Source organism: Microcebus murinus, chromosome 2, assembly GCF_040939455.1.
Source record: "Microcebus murinus isolate Inina chromosome 2, M.murinus_Inina_mat1.0, whole genome shotgun sequence".
NCBI lineage: Eukaryota > Metazoa > Chordata > Mammalia > Primates > Cheirogaleidae > Microcebus > Microcebus murinus.
In genome coordinates this window covers 33,618,648-33,635,906 of record NC_134105.1, presented here as the reverse complement: position 1 = coordinate 33,635,906, position 17,259 = coordinate 33,618,648, and the positions used below count along the sequence as shown (strand labels likewise).

Sequence of the window (17,259 nt, the reverse complement as noted above, 5' to 3'; positions counted from 1 at the left end):
ACTTCAACTTCTATGAAGATGGAGAATATATACCAAATCCTGGAGATAAAAGAAAGCATGGCTAAGGCATGGCCTAAAGAAAGTGAGACAGGGTATAAGCAGGAAGAAGTTAGTTATAAGAATTGTGTGCAAGAGATTGTGATAGAATAGAAGAGGGTGGATTGTAGGTGATTTGATGTCTCACCAAATTTCTTTAGAAGTCTAAAAGCCTCATAGAGTTGTGTGATATGGTTTCTAGGGAAAAGACCTTTTCTGTGGTAGGATCACAGCTAGTATCCACCATCCTGGTCTCTCCCTGAGTGGGCTGCAGGCAGCATGGCTCTGACCCTTACAAACTTTCTAATGCCAACTACTTGATGATAGAATGGAACCCATGTTACCTGATTGTGAGCCCCTTCCATCTTATTCTTTTTGCAGGCACCCTAGAATACGTTTCCACACAGGCCTTGTGGATGCCCATCTCTACTGCTTGAAAAAATACGTTGTGGATTTCCTAATGGAAAATAGGTAAGAAAGAGGGAGGTAGACTCAAATCTACAATGCTTAACAAGCTACCTTGTGACTTAGTTAACAGTTTTAAACCTTCATAATTTAAATAACCAGTTTATATAAGTGGCACAGTTGGTTCTCATCTTTGTTTTAGAAAGGAAATTACATTATCAGAATACTGTTGTTTTGTCTGTACCTGAGTCCCCTGCTTATATTTCTGGGGCCTGTGTTGTAATAACCCAGCAAAGTATTTTTGTTAAACTTATAGTAGCCCAGGATGGGCCAGGCAAGGTGGTTCATAACTATCATCCCAAGCACCCTTATTAATAACGAGTATTACTTTAAATCAGCTAATTTAATTGGGAGGGAAATGCAATTTCCCTTGGTGATTGATTGTATCAATGAGGAGTGGAGGATGAAATTCTTCCTATTTTAATTTTTATTTCTTTGAAAATATTTTTATATGTTTTTTTAACATTTATATCTATTTCTTTCTCTCTCTCTCTTTTTTTTTTATTTTTTTATTTTTTTTTTTGAGACAGAGTCTCGCTTTGTTGCCCAGGCTAGAGTGAGTGCTGTGGCATAAGCCTAGCTCACAGCAACCTCAAACTCCGGGGCTCAAGCAATCCTTCTGCCTCAGCCTCCCGAGTAGCTGGGACTACAGGCATGCGCCACCATGCCCGGCTAATTTTTTTCTATATCTATTAGTTGGCCAATTAATTTCTTTCTACTTATAGTAGAGACGGGGTCTCACTCTTGCTCAGGCTGGTTTCAAACTCCTGACCTTGAACAATCTGCCCGCCTCTGCCTCCCAGAGTGCTATAGGATTACAGGCGTGAGCCACCGCGCCCGGCCATCTTTTTTTTGTTTTTAAAATAGGGTCTCACTCTGTCATCCCAGCTAGAATGCAGTGGCATCATCATAGCTCACTGCAACCTCAAACTCCTGGGCTCAAGCAATCCTCCTGCCTCAGCCTCCTGAGCAACTGGGGCTATAGTCATATGCCACCATCCCTGGCTAATTTTTCTATTTTTTTGTAGAGATGGGGTCTCATTCATGCTCAGGCTGGTCTTGAACTCCTGGCCTCTAGCAATCCTCCCACCTTGGCCTTTCAAAGTGCTAGTATTATAAGCATGAGCCACCATAGCCAGCCTATATCTATTTCTTTATTGAAAATATTCTTTATACCCAAATAAAGTAAAAAAAAATTTTTTTATATTCTTTGTGCTATTTGTAACAATTATTTTGTCTTTTTAACTTGATAGGATTGTTTGTTTACAGCTAGTAGTGAAGTCTATTCTCCTTTGTGATCTCTTTCTTTTTATTTTTGAGACAGAGTCTCACTCTGTTGCCCAGGCTAGAGTGAGTGCCATGGCGTCAGCATAGCTCACAGCAACCTCAAACTCCTGGGCTCAAGTAATCCTTCTGCCCTAGCCTCCCAAGTAGCTGGGCTTACAGGCATGCACCACCATGCTCAGCTAATTTTCTCTACATATTTTTAGTTTGCCAATTAATTTCTTTCTATTTTTTTAGTAGAGATGGGGTCTCGCTCTTGCTCAGGCTGGTTTTGAACTCCTGACCTTGAGCAATCCACCCGCCTCAGCCTCCCAGAGTGCTAGGGTTACAGGTGTGAGCCACTATGCCCAGCCTCCTTTGTGATTTCTTGAGAGGTTTTTATAATTTCATGAGATAAGGCAGGTGTTTCTGGGAAGGCTGTGTATAAGAGGGAAGATGGAAAGTAAGATTGGCCAGGGCCAGGGCACTGTATCCAGCTGGGGGCCCTCAGGTCCAAGGTCAGGATGTTCACAGTGGTTCACAGTAGCCTTGTATCATTTCTTGGCACAGCTTTGAGCTGCCACCACTTTGACTAGGAAGCAGGAAGAGTAATTGTTTCCCCTATTAAGCTGCTAAGCCAGCTGCATTATGGGAATTGACCTAGTGCTGAGCGCCAGCAGAGATGGGCGGGACCTGGCAGGACTGCTTCATATACTCTCTTCAAATCACTGATCTCGAACAGCTCTGCCTGATGGGGCCATGTGCCAAGACTTATTTGCTTGCCTTTTGCAGTGACAGATCTGTTTGGTCCATAATGTAAATATCATGACCCTGAAATCCCCAGCTGTCCTTGCTTTGTCACTTCTTCAAAGAGAACTGACTTGTTTTCCAGTGGAGGGGGCTTAGAAACATTTGTTACCCGAACAGGTTTGGAGCATTAAAAGGGGAGAAAAAGAGCTAAGAGTAAGTGTTGTTTCATTCTTTGTATTCATATGGAAATTTTTAAATCTCCACCAAAAGATCAGGAGAAAATCACATTGAAATTCAATACAAGAGCTCCCAGCTTACACAGAATTTGTCAAATATGTTTGACTTGATCCTTTAGAAATGACAAAAACCATGAACTGTATAGCTTCAGGGTTCATAATTTTCCTTATCCTCCTGGGCCTCTGCCTCTGTCTTGCCTTCCTACCTATATCCCATCTGTGTGGTCCTGTGCCAGCATGCAGAGCTTCTTAGAATGGGGTTTGGGGGAGGTGGTGGCAAGTGTGCAGTAGCAGTCAGGTTTATAGAGCTGCCCATATTTCAACCCCTTTCTCGGGCCTCATTATCTCTTCTCTCAGAGTATTGTAACTGGTCTCCCTTTCTTCAGTCCTCTTATTCCAGGCCTTCTTTCACACTGCTACTAGAATTACCCTATTAAGAAGTAAAACTGATTGAGTCACTTTCCTGCTTAAAAACTATCTCAGTCCAGACTTCCGTCACAGAAAGCTTCCATCATTTGGCTCCCTTGCCCACCCTATCAGCTTCATCCCCTTTCCCTTTCTACTTCAACCCATACCAGGCTACTGCTCACTGGATTATGAATTCCTTGAAATCAGAAATATTATATTTCTAAGGCCTAGCACAGTGACTGGAATATAATAGATGCTTGGTAAATGCTAAATAAGTTAATTAGTGACTTAAATTCTAACAAGGTCACAATGTTGGAAAGAAAACTGAAAACATGTGCTTGTCTCTCATCCCTCTGCTTTAATTTCCTTTGCTAAGTATAAATCAAAAACTCACTGTACTGGCCAGGCGCGGTTGCTCATGCCTGTAATCCTAGCACACTGGGAGGCCAAGGCGGGTGGATTGCTCAAGGTCAGGAGTTCAAAACCAGCCTGAACAAGAGCAAGACCCCGTCTCCACTATAAAAATAGAAAGAAATTAATTGGCCAACTAAAAATATATAGAAAAAATTAGCCGGGCATGGTGACGCATGCCTGTAGTCCCAGCTACTTGGGAGGCTGAGGCAGCAGGATCGCTTGAGCCCAGGAGTTTGAGGTTGCTGTGAACTAGGCTGACACCACGGCACTCACTCTAGCCTGGGCAACAAAGCGAGACTCTGTCTCAAAAAAATTAAAAAAAAAAAAAAAAGAAAGAAAAACTCACCGTACTAAAGATCAAGTCCCTTCTTCCCCTTTTACAGATTCCTGGTCACTTAGACCCAATATCCACCAGGAATCACCAAGCCTCCTGGGACCCAAGAAGGACAAATGAAGGAGAGCTCCAAAGCTCTTGGCTAAGGTTGCTTATTACTTGTATCTGAGTAGTGTAAAGATAGTGTAGTCATTTTTTTTGCCTTCTGGGAGTTCTTCTACACATTGCTCTTTGATGTGATCTTCTGTAAGCACTGGCCTAGACTGATAAGATTACATGAAAGTAAATTGAAGTGAACTTTGTTGTGGGAATTCTCTAATAACCATTGGTATATAAGTATAACTGTTGTAAGGAAGCCTACTCTTTTAAGTAGGTAGGAAGATGAAATTTGCTTGGAAACCACTTAATCATTAAAATGGATTTTAAATTTGCAGAGGGTCTAAATGAAACCTGGAAAGTTGTACCACAGAAACTAAAAAAATCAAGACAAGAAACTTAAGAATTCCATGCAAGTTGCTACGAAAGAAAGAAGAAAAAGAGAAACTTAAGAATGGCCTAAAATTGTAAAATTTGATAATTTACAGGAAGAAGAAAATCACTCCTAATTCCACTACTATGAGGGAGCATAGAGCAGAAATGATCTATACCATCATTATCAAACACAGCTGTTAACATTAGAAAAGTTTAAAATATTTAATTCATCACCATAGATTAAAGGAAAAAAATGTGATGAGCTCCATAGATGTAAAAAAAAAATTTTAGGCCGGGCGCGGTGGCTCACGCCTGTAATCCTAGCACTCTGGGAGGCCGAGGCGGGCGGATTGCTCAAGGTCAGGAGTTCAAAACCAGCCTGAGCGAGACCCCGTCTCTACCATAAAAATAGAAAGAAATTAATTGGCCAACTAATATATATATATATAAATCAGCCGGGCATGGTGGCTTGTGCCTGTAGTCCCAGCTACTCGGGAGGCTGAGGCAGGAGGATCGCTTGAGCCCAGGAGTTTGAGGTTGCTGTGAGCTAGGCTGACGCCACGGCACTCACTCTAGCCTAGGCAAGAAAGCGAGACTCTGTCTCAAAAAAAAAAAAAAAAAATTTTATTTTATTTTATTTTTTGAGACAGAGTTTCACTTTGTTGCCCAGGCTAGAGTGAGTGCCGTGGCATAAGCCTAACTCACAGCAACCTCAGTCTCCTGGGCTCATGCGATCCTACTGCCTCAGCCTCCCGAGTAGCTGGGACTACAGGAGCATGCGCCACCATGCCCGGCTAATTTTTTGTATATATATTTTTAGTTGGTCAATTAATTTATTTATATTTTTAGTAGAGACGGGGTCTCGCTCAGGCTGGTTTCAAACTCCTGACTTCGAGCAATCCGCCGCCTCGGCCTCCCAGAGTGCTAGGTTTACAGACATGAGCCACCACACCTGGCCTTAAAAAAATATATTTTTTTAAATAAAATTCAGTCTCATTCATTGATAAAATGTCATAGCAAGCTCTCTGTGCCCTTCCTTTGGCTCTCAGCTTGCTGCGATAGTGGGTCTGGTCGTCATCTGTGGCCCCACAGGTCATGGCTCCTCAGAAGCAAGATAAATCAAGTGAAGGAATGAAGGAAGGAGAAATTTGCTGGCCTTGAATATCATTTCTGGGGAGGACTCTAGACTCTAACTGGATACTAAGACTTGTGACTATAAGAATTTCATGGCAGATGCAGAAGAGACAAAATAACTACAGTTCATATTGCTTACTATTTCTTGAACACAGAAGAAAATGACTGAGGCCCAGGAATCTCTGACACTAGAGGATGTGGCTGTGGAGTTCACTTGAGAAGAGTGGCAGCTCCTGGACGCTGCTCAGAAGGACCTGTACTGGGATGTGATGTTGGAGAACTATAACCATTTGGTGTCACTGGGGTATCAAGCTAGCAACCCAGATGCACTGTCCAAGTTGCCACAAGAAGAACCATGGATATTAGAAGATAAAATCCAGAATAGTTCAGGAATCAGAAAAGTTGACAGTAAATATACTCTCCAAACCAAAGATTTCTGAGGAGCATGTGACAATGCAGTGAACAGAATGCATGTAGAAATATTTTTCATCTGAGCAAAACACATTTGCCCTTAGTGCAAAATCGTGATATGTTTGACTTATGTAGACAAACTTTGAAATAATGTTTAAGTTTAGTCAACCAGAAAAGAAGACATGAAACAAATAACTCTATTGAGTTTAGTGGAAGTGAGAAAACCCTTCTACATGGTAAACATGAACATATGTATGCAAATATTCAATTCCCTGAAAGTAAAAAGTCTGTTGATACTAAATTCCACATCTTTAAGCATCAGAGGACTCAGAAAATTGAGAAACTCCATGCATCCATTGAATTTGAGCAGACCCTCCTCAGGAAGTCTCAGCTTGTTTGCCAAGAGAGCATTCATACAGGAGAGGATTCTAGAAGTGGTCAATGTGAGAAATCATCTAGAAGTGTCATCGTAACTAAGCATCTGAAAGCTCATACAAGAGACACAACCTGTATACCTAATGAATATAGAAAAGGCTCTACTATGAAGAGCAGTCTCATTGCACATCAGCAAACCCATACAGAAGAGAAATCCTATGTATGCAGTCAATGTGGAAAAGGCTTTACGATGAATCGCTATCTAATGCTCATCAGCGAACTCATAGTGGAGAGAAACCTTATGTATGTACTGAATGTGGAAAAGGCTTCACTGTGAAGAGCAATCTTATTGTACATCAGCGAACTCATACAGGGGAGAAACCTTATGTATGCAGTGACTGTGGAAAAGACTTCACCATGAAGCGCTATCTTGTTCATCAGCGAACTCATACGGGAGAGAAGCCCTATATATGCAGTGAATGTGGAAAAGGCTTTACAGTGAAGAGCAATCTCATTGTACATCAGCAATCTCATACAGGGGAAAAGTCTTATATATGTAGTGAATGTGGAAAAGGCTTCACTGTGAAGCGCATTCTTGTTATACATCAGCGAACTCATACAGGAAAGAAATCTTATATGTGCAATGAATGTGGAAAAGGCTTTACCACAAAGCGCACCCTAATTATACATCAGCGAACTCACACAGGAGAGAAACCCTATGAATGCAATGAATGTGGTAAAGCCTTCAGCCAGAAAATATGCCTCATACAACATGAGCGATGCCATACAGGAAAGACTCCCTTTGTATGTACTGAGTGTGGAAAATCCTATTCACACAAATATGGTCTCATTACCCATCAGAGAATTCACATAGGAGAAAAACCTTATTAGTGCAATGCATGTGGAAAAGCCTTCACCACAAAGTCAGTACTCAATGTACATCAAAGAACTCATACAGGAGAGAGACTATATGGATGCAGCAATTGTGAGAAAGCCTTTTCCCACTTATCAAACCTTGTTAAACATAAGAAAAAAGCACATAAGAGAAATGGGCAGAATCAGTCAAGTTGAAAATTCCTCTAACAGAGAGTCACAGCTTATTACTTAGAAATGAATTTATGCAAAACAAAAAGCTTATGAATGCAATGACTGGAAATGCCTTTTATGGCCTCTCAGACATTATCAAACAGGTTTGTTTCTAGCAGATTGAGATGTAATCATTGTGCTGCCTATTGTCAGTTGTGTGCCCTCAGGAGATGAAAGAATTTGCCCAGATGATAAACTTGGTGAATACAGTAAATATGGTAGTGCCTTTAGTGATCCTTTACCTCACATTTTCTGTCAATGAAAACACATTGGATAAACTGTAATGTATTTAATGTGAAAATGCCTTGAGCAATAATTTCTAGCTCATCTGTCTGCAAAGTGTATAATGAGACAAATTCTGCTAATGCAGAAATAAGTAAAGCCTTCTGTTGGAAGATAGATTTTATTATCAGGTTCATCATAGATCATCAGTAATAGAAATGTGATGACCATGACAAAGCCTTTACCCAGAAATAAGACTCAATGAGTGTTAGTTTACACTGGATAGTAACTTTAAGACAGTATATATGGCAGCATTTTACTGATATATTCTGCCTCATCATTTTTCAGGAAATTAAATAGAAAGTAAAATTAACTGTATATGCTAAATGTGGAGCACTACAGAGAGCTTATGAAGGAATGCAGTCCAGTGAAAATGATGAATGTATGAGTGCTTTTTGTTATAATTCTAAGTTCATTTTACATCAGATAATATACCTGGTGTGCATTTTCAGGCAGGATACCTTGAACCTCATTTCCAGTTGCCTTGTCAGTGATTCTATAGTTTAAAAAATTTATCTGTTCTCACTAGATTGCTTTTATTGTTATATAAAATGGTGGTACAATAAATATATTTAGTCTTAAAAAAAAATGTCATAGCAAGTTAGAAAGAAAAGAAAACTTCCTCAACATAATAAGAGTATCTACAGAAAATCCTACAACAATCATCATTATAAATGATAAAACAGTAGACGAATTTCCTTTAAAATCAGGAACAAATAAGGATGATTGCTACTAGTGTTTCTATTCAGCATTATATTGGAGGTCTTACCCAGTATGACAAGATGATGAAAAATAAATGAAAATAAAAGATAAAGAGATTAGAAAAGAAGAAAATTATTATCTTCATAGTTGATATGATTATCAGAATCTACAGATAAATTATGAGAACTAATAAGATTGTTTAGCAAAGCTATTGGCTATAAGATCAAAATACAGAGTAAATTAAATTTTTATAAATCAACATCAAGAAGAGAATAATAGTTTAAGACACCATTTATAATATCAACAAAAAATATAGGAAATTTAGGATTACTCTAACAAGATGTACAAAGCCTTTATGGAGAAAATTTTTAAATGGTTTTGAAACAACTGTCTTCAAAAGACCAAAGCATTCTGCCTTCTCATGGGTTTTTGCCAATGAAGTCAGGGCACTGTGTTAAAATACATATATACATATATAAACTTGTACATACATACATACATCATCACAGATGGGACTTTATGAAAGACTAGTTTCTGCTTTGACCAACGGGAGAGATTCTCAGATTCAGTACACAACTCTCCCACTCCCAGCCTGAAGCTGATAAAGAGAACTCAGATCCTCTGCTTCTCCAGAACTGCCAGATCCATGCCACGTTTGATCTCTGTCAGTCCGGAGGTGGGATTTGGTTTTCCTTGGAGGCACAGAGTTTTTTTTGTTGTTGTTGTTGTTGTTTTTGCGACAGAGTCTTGCTTTGTTGCCCAGGCTAGAGTGAGTACCATGGCGTCAGCCTAACTCATAGCAACCTTAATCTCCTGGGTTCAAGCAATCCTCCTGCCTCAACCTCCCGAGTAGCTGGGACTACAGGCATGTACCACCATGCCCAGCTAATTTTTTCTAGATATATTAGTTGGCCAATTCATTTCTTTCTATTTATAGTAGAGACGGGGTCTCACTCTTGCTCAGGTTGGTTTCAAACTCCTGAACTCAAATGATCCGCCCGCCTCAGCCTCCCAGAGAGCTAGGATTACAGGCGTGAGCCACCGCGCCCGGCCGAGTTTTTTATCTCATTAGGTTATGGACAGTTTTCTCATATTTGGCCATTCTTTCTTCCTAGGTCAATCACTTCTATCCGGAGTGAACTTATTCCATATCTAGTGAGAAAACAATTTTCCTCAGCTTCCTCACAACAAGGACAAGAAGAAAAAGAGGAGGATCCAAAGAAAAAGGATCCAAAGTCCTTAGGTAAGTGCTTGGGTTGGTGCATTAAGAGGGGCAGGGGTGGCAGCACCTCTGTAGAGAGTGGTTGGGCAGCTTAGCCCAGCCCCACATGCCTGTCTCAAAGCAGCAGACTCTTATCTAACCTATAGGGCAAGACAGGCTCGCCAGCCCCACTCCCTGAGGTCTGGATAAGCTTGCTCAGGCAGATGCTGTCACTGTGCTCTTCAGGGACAGAGTGATTATTCCTCCAGCCCCATCCTCTGGTTCATAGCTTGTTTGGGTATATTCCTCACTAGACTATTTTATCTTTAAACTCTGCCTGCTACTTCTCAGTTCCCCTGTTCTCTAGGTTCTGGGCAGCCCTATTCTTGATTAAATTCAGCCTCTTCTATCAAGGGAAGGAAGGTGAAGGAATGTACAATTACAGTCCGACTAGAGGCCAATCAGACTGTCTCCATTCCAGGATCTGGAGATGAGATCTGTCTTGTTTGCTCTCATATCCCTAGTCCCTGGCTCAGTCCTGGGCTCATAGCAGATATTCTGAAAAAATATTTATCAAATGAATAAGCAGAGACAATATAGCATAATGCTTAAAGTTGTAGGCCTTGGCTGGCATTAGACAGAACTAGGTTTAAAATCTGACTTTGCCTCTTACTAGCTCTGTGACATGAGTCAGGTTACTTAGTTTTGTGATCCCAGTTTTCTTATCATAAAATAAAAGATCTCAGAGGGTTGCTGTGAGACTTGAAAAACTGGAGCACAGGTATTCCAACTCCCAAGTTCTGTGCTCTTTCTATCATAGCACAGCTACCTGATAAGGTAATAGAGACTAGTAGCTCAAAATCAGCATGGCTCATCACTAATACCTGGACTCTTGATTGTGTTATTTCATGATTTATAAGGGTCATCTATTTTATTTTCCCTATCAGTACTTGATTATTGGTCAAACTTGCTTTTAGGACCTCTTATTAAGCATTTTTATATCATACAATATTTCAAATATGCAGGAAAGCACATTGCCTCTTTTAATTTGACTTAGTCTTTCAGGTTTTAGTGGGATTTTCCCAGGGTCCCTGTTTTCATTGGTGAGTTCCAGGAGAGAAGTGTGAGCTGTAACTTCTTTTAAAACTTGACTGAGAGCCAAATGCAATGATGTGCCCCTGTAGTCTCAGCTACTTGGCAGGCTGAGGTGGGAGGATTACTTGAATCTGAGAGTCCAAGGCCAGCCTAGACAACATAGTGCGACCTTGTCTCTTAAAAATTTTTTTTAATTTTTGAAAAAACCTTGACTGAGTCTGTATCTCTTCTGTTATCTCTCATTTTCTTGCTTGGTTTGGGTGTTTGTTCTGAAGATATTTATAGTTTTATAAAAGAAGAAAATACACTGACCTTGGCCCCCTTTGATACCTGCTGGAATGCCTGTCGAGGAGACAGGTGGGAAGACTTGTCCAGATCACAGGTGAACTGCTATGTCCACATCATGAAAGAGGGACTCTGCTCTCGAGTAAGCACACTGGGACTCTACATGGAAGCAAACAGACAGGTGAGAGCATGAGTTTAGAAGAGGGATCATGAGGGCTTCTGCCCTAGAAACAGGCTGAGCCACTTGTCTTAGTACTTCCTTTGGTACACATTAGAATCCCTCCCATTCCCAAGGTTGAGCAAGATCTGGCATGTCAAAGGAGTCCATTGGGGTATCCAGGTGTAGCAAAGCAGGAAGCAGAGAGCCTGGTATAGAGGCAGGGCCTCTGTGGCTCCAAGGAAAGGCTAACTTCTGGCCTCTGGGTTCGGCAGCTTCCTCCTATTCTGTTCAGCATGGGGATGTCTGTAGTACTTACTTCATAAACAAGCAGATAAATATGGTATAATCATTATTAATACTTTGATGAGGTAAACATAGGCATACAGAAGGGGTTTACCTGAGAAGATGAAGGAACAGAGGAAATATAGAGTGGCCATATGGCAAAGCCTCAAGGAAGGAATGTCTATGAGAGAGAACTGTCTGGAAACAACATTAGTGCCAACCCCTCCTTTAACCCTGCTGTTTGTGAGATATGGAGAGGAAAAAGTTTCCATTGAAGGGGAAGAATCACCCTCAAAGACCAACCAGATCTCAGCGAAGGCAGGGGATGGAGAGGGGGACAGTAAAGATGTTGAGGGTGGAGGGGAGCTCTTTATTGTGTAGTGGGCACAGGAGGAAGCTTTAAGGAGGGAGGGATGTTGAGAGTAGGAATAGGAAATGTAGAGCAGTAACAGGTTTAAATGAGAACAGAAAATGATAGATAATTGAGAGAACTGCATTGGGGTGGCATTCAATGGTAACATGGATGAAATAATGAAAATATTAGCTGTTGACATTGCTCCTGGTAGAACTCTATGAAAAATGTCATTGCAGGTACAGACTGGGGTGGGCAGTGGGTGTAGAGTGATATAAAAGATATTGTTGAAAATTGGGATTGCAAAGCTTCTGCACAAAGAAACTATCACTAGAGCGAATAGACAACCTATAGAATGGGAGAAAAGTTGCGTGCTACACATCCAATAAAGGGCTAATAAGCAGAATATGTATAAAACTCAGGAAAATTAACAAGAAAAAATCAAACAACCCCACTAAAAAGTGAGCAAAGGACATGAACAGAAACTTTTTTTTTTTAGACAGATTCTTAATTCTGTTGCCCAGGCTAGCGTGCCATGGTGTCAGCTTAGCTCACAGCAACCTCAAAGTCCTGGGCTCAAGCAGTCCTCCTGCCTCAGCCTCCCAAGTAGCTGGGATTACAGGTGCATGCCACTGTGCCAAGCTAGTTTTTTCTATTTTTAGTTGCCCCGCTAATTTCTTTCTATTTTTTTAGTAGAGACAGTCTTGCTCTTGCTGAGGCTCAAATTCCTGACCTCAAGTGATCCTCCTGCTTCAGCCTCCCAGAGTGCTAGGATTACAGGTGTGAGCCACCATGCTCAGCCTAAACAGAAACTTTTCAAAAGAAGACAGACTAATGGCCAACAAACATAAGAAAAATTGCTCAACATCTCTAATAATCAAGGAAATGCAAATCAAAACCACAATGAGCTATCACTTAACTCCAGTAAGAATGGCTTTTATCAAAAAGTGCCAAAACAACAAATGCTGGCGTGGATGCAGAGAGATAGAGCACTCATACACTGCTAGTGGGACTGCTAATTAGTACAACCTCTATGGAAGGTAATAAGGAGATACCTCAAAGAACTAAAAGTAGACCTACCATTTGATCCAGCAATCCCACTACTGGGTATTTACCCAAAGGAAAAAAAGATATTCTATAATAAGGACATCTGCACTCGAATGTTTATAGCAGCACAGTTCACAATTGCAAAGATGTGGAAACAACCCAAGTGCCCATCAATACATGAATGGATTAATAAAATGTGGCATTATATATGCCACGGAGTACTACTCACCTCTTGTATTATCCTGGGTGGAGCTGGAGCCCATGCTTCATACTAAAGTATCCCAAGAATGAAAAAACAAGCACCACATGTACTCCCCATTAAATTGGCACTAACTGATCAACACTTTGTGCATATATGGAAGTAACTTTCATCAGGTGTTGGGCAAGTGGGAGAGGGGAGGAGAGGGTGGATAAATTCACACCTAATGGATGTGGTGTGCACTTTCTCAGGGATGGGCATGCTTGTAGCTTTTACTCCAGCAGTGTAAAGGCAGTATATGTAACCAAAGTGTTTGTATCCCCGTAATATTTAGAAATGAAATCGGCCAGGTGTGGTGGCTCATGCCTGTAATCCTAGCACTCTGGGAAGCCAGGGTGGGAGGATCACTCAAGGTTAGGAGTTTGAAACCAACCTGAGCAAGAGCGAGTCCCCGTCTCTACTAAAAATAGAAACAAATTAATTGGCCAACTAAAAATATATAGAAAATATTAGCTGGGCTGGTGGTGCATGCCTGTAGTCCCAGCTACTCAGGAGGCTGAGGCAGAAGGATTGCTTTAGCCCAGGAGTTTGAGATTGCTGTGAGCTAGGTTGATGCCATGGCACTCTAGCCTGGGCAACACAGTGAGACTCTGTCTCAAAAAAAAAAAGAAAGAAAGAAAGAAAGAAAGAAAGAAAGAAAGAAGGAAGGAAGGAAGGAAGGAAGGAAGGAAGGAAGGAAGGAAGGAAGGAAGGAAGGAAGGAAGGAAGGAAGGAAGGAAGGAAGGAAGGAAGGAAGGAAGGAAGGAAGGAAGGAAGGAAGGAAGGAAGGAAGGAAGGAAGGAAGGAAGGAAGGAAGGAAGGAAGGAAGGAAGGAAATACTTAGAATAAAAAAAAAGAAATGAAATTTAAAAAGAAAAAGAAAATTGGGATTGAATCCCTGAAGAAAACCTGGCTTTAGAATCTTCGTGACCCACACTGCATGGTGTGTGTAGCCACAGCCCCAGAGCTCAAGCTAGCCTCAACCTGGATTAGTTATAGATCCAAGGGAATCCCAAGCCAGAGAGCTGAAGAGAAATCACAGCTAGACCCACATTTACCCATGACTCAAGTCTGTCAGACTGGTCTAGAAGCAGTTTCATGAATAGCGAATAGCCTGAGACTGGAGAATTATGCTCTAAACCACCAGCAGAAACTGTGCAGCAAATGGGCCTGAAAGGATTCAGAGTGTGATAGGCTAGCTCCTAAGGCTAGAAGCTGGAGATTAGCCTTCACATGCCAGTGTAGCCAGTGCTGGCAAGGCTTCCCTCAGGTAGTGTGGCTACCATACATGGCTCTGACCAGCATTCTGCCTGAGCCAGAGAATCACAGATACGCATACTCTTTGTGCCTTCCTAATGAGCTGATAGCCAAAGCCCCCCTCCCCATACCCCTAACCTTTTCAGTTTTCACATCCTAGAGAGAATAATGTGAACTTCCCATCTTGTTTTCTTTTGGCTGGTGAATAACATGAATGACTCTTGGGGGTCTGTCCTTACTATGGAATTTGTCTAATATTGCTACTGTCCTCACTTCATGCATAGCTACTGTGGTCCAGGGGATGAGTAGGAACCTAGGATGGCTATGATCAGGACTCCTTGGTGTTCCTTGCCCTCATCAGGCCTTCTTTTCTAAGAAGTGCTGCATGGGTATCTCAAAGGTTTATCTCACTGCCTCCTAGCCAAGGAATGTGCCATTACTTTTAGGGAGGAGTGCTTATAGCTAATAGACTGAAGATAAGGCCATCTAGAACCTGCTACATAAACAATCCTGGTCCTAGGGGAAATGCAGCAGCCTCCGGCTTTCCCTTACACAGCTAGGAAGCTGTGGCTTAGAACTTCACATCTCCAATTGGTCTTTGGGTTCTATCTAACGTGTTTGGGGCATTTTTCTGGTCTTTGGTGACTAAAACTCTTTTCCTCAAGGTGCCCAAATTGCTGCCTGTTCTTTGTCCAGAAGAATCACTGATCCATTCATCAGCCCAGATTGTCAGCAAACACCTGGTAAGTGCTAGCATGGGCAGGACGGGCGTGGGACATTCTCAGGGGACATTGAGACTTGTCCTTGAGAAGCTGAATTGAGGCCCTCAAGACCTGAATCTCATTAGCCCCAGGAAAATCCCAGCTGGATTCTGGTAATAAAATCTCACTCAAGAAAACTACCTGGGCAAGTGCAGACCTGGTAAGGAAGGGCCCATTTATAGTGTTGGGACACAGACACACAGGAGTTTCAATCTGTTTCTCTTCTTACCCTGATTTGAGCACTCTCTTCAAGAGTACTTCTGTATATATCTGTGTACATAAGTGCATGAGCATGTGTATATGTGTCTGGGTTTTTTATTTGTTTTCTTGGCAGAGGAGGACCTATGCTTCAGTATAGGTTTGAGTTGGTCTCAGATGTTGTGTGACCTGTGGCCCTAAGAAATACTGATAATGGTTCTTCTTGTGGAAGTGTCTCTGTGGAAAGATCCCATTAGATCCTAGCTCAGGGGATTTGGAGGGAGGTTTGCAATCAGTTGAGATAGATGAACAAGGTTTTATATTTGCCTTCTACAGGTTGGCGTTGACAGCCTCATCGGGCCAGATACACAGGTTGGAGAGAAGTCATCCATTAAGCATTCAGTCATTGGTTCATCCTGTGTCATAAGAGATAGAGTGACTATTACCAATTGCATTCTCATGAATTCAGTCACCGTGGAAGAAGGGTATGTTTTCCCTTATACCCACTTGAGGCAAAGCTCCTGCTACCCCTAGAAGGCTTTGGGACCCAGTCCAGCCCAGGAAACAGCTCACCTTGGGGAGGGGAGGAAAGGGAAAAGGAAGAAAGAAGTAGTGTCAAGGCCCTTTGAGACCTTGGTTTTGCCTGCATAATGACATGATTTCTCAAAGCATTTCCAGTGTGCTTCTCATATTTGTGACAATTGTGGTCATGGGAGAAGCCGCCTTCTCTTGTGTTAGTATCCTATGTGATGGGAATGGCCATAGCAGTGAGCCACTGGCATTGTTGGAGTGACACTGCACCAATTCCTAAGGGTCACCTTCCCTTATTCAGTATCCTAGAGCAGTCCTGAAGAAGGCAGAGGCCTAGGAGGGGTGGACATATAAGATATACACTGCTTTTGAGGAAGAGCTTCTCTACAAGTTGTGGAGAATCTTCCCTAATTGGAGATACTTTATAGTATCCTAAAATCTTGGTTCATGAACAATTTGGACTTGGAGAGAGGAGACTTGAATAATGTTTAATGAGATTCTTCTCTGTGTGGACCACAGGTTTTTCCATATATAAAATGCAAGCATAGGTGGTGGGAAAAAGGAATGATACCACCAGATCAATGGTTTTCAGTCTTTTTATAAAGGGAACTTTTTCTTTTATTTTTTTTTTCACATCCTGCTCATTTTATTTTATTTTATTTTTTATTTTATTTTTTTAAGGGAACTATTTCTTTTTTTTCTTTTTTACTTTTTTTTTAAATAAAATTTTTACTCTCTTTTTTAGAAACTGAAATCTATTAAGGGAACTTTTTCTTAAGTTAAATCTTTTTTTTTTTTTTTTTTTTGAGACAGAGTCTCGCTCTGTTGCCTAGGCTAGAGTGAGTGCCATGGCGTCAGCCTAGCTCACAGCAACCTCAATCTCCTGGCTCAAGCAATCCTTCTGCCTCAGCCTCCCAAGTAGCTGGGACTACAGGCATGCGCCACCATGCCCAGCTAATTATATATATATATATTAGTTAGCCAATTAATTTCTTTCTATTTATAGTAGAGACGGGGTCTCGCTCTTGCTCAGGCTGGTTTCGAACTCCTGACCTCGAGTAATCCGCCGGCCTCGGCCTCCCAGAGAGCTAGGATTACAGGCGTAAGCCACCACGCCTGGCTTTAAGTTAAATCTTATGTGTCTTTCCTGAAGTGGCAGGTAGGGGGAAAAAAAGATAAATCTTATGTAGAAACTCAACATTTAGAACCAATAAAAGCATAGTTGCTCTGAATACAGTAGGAAGGGGCACTTGTCCCTCCTGTAGAATATGAAGCAGAGTCATAAAACTAATTTTAAAAACCACTGGGCTGGATCAGCCTGAAATTTATTCTAGCCTTGACATCTGTTGATTTCTCTGTCCAGGAATTAACAGGAGAAAGGGATAGGGGAAGACCACAAGGCCAGTGAAAGCCGAATTATCTCTCACAGCTACCAGCAAAAGATTAGGGAAACACTGTAGGGAGAGGAGCTACCTTTACTCTTGA

The 17,259-nt window shown here is 41.5% G+C and overlaps 1 protein-coding gene and 1 pseudogene across 3 annotated transcripts in view; both read left to right on the top strand.

Annotated features, from left to right (window-relative positions):
* EIF2B3 (eukaryotic translation initiation factor 2B subunit gamma) overlaps window positions 1–17,259 on the top strand; it is a 107,552-nt gene that overhangs the window by 70,336 nt on the left and 19,957 nt on the right. For 2 of the 3 annotated variants that reach the window (XM_075997727.1, XM_075997728.1), the window contains exons 6-10: window positions 418–507; window positions 9,483–9,610; window positions 10,939–11,129; window positions 14,950–15,027; window positions 15,580–15,728. In XM_075997727.1, coding sequence (XP_075853842.1) covers window positions 418–507; window positions 9,483–9,610; window positions 10,939–11,129; window positions 14,950–15,027; window positions 15,580–15,728 — 636 coding nt within the window. The remainder of the gene's footprint in view (window positions 1–417; window positions 508–9,482; window positions 9,611–10,938; window positions 11,130–14,949; window positions 15,028–15,579; window positions 15,729–17,259) is intronic. The other variant, XM_075997729.1, reaches the window with a different exon arrangement.
* LOC105877454 (uncharacterized) lies at window positions 5,344–9,460 on the top strand (annotated as a pseudogene).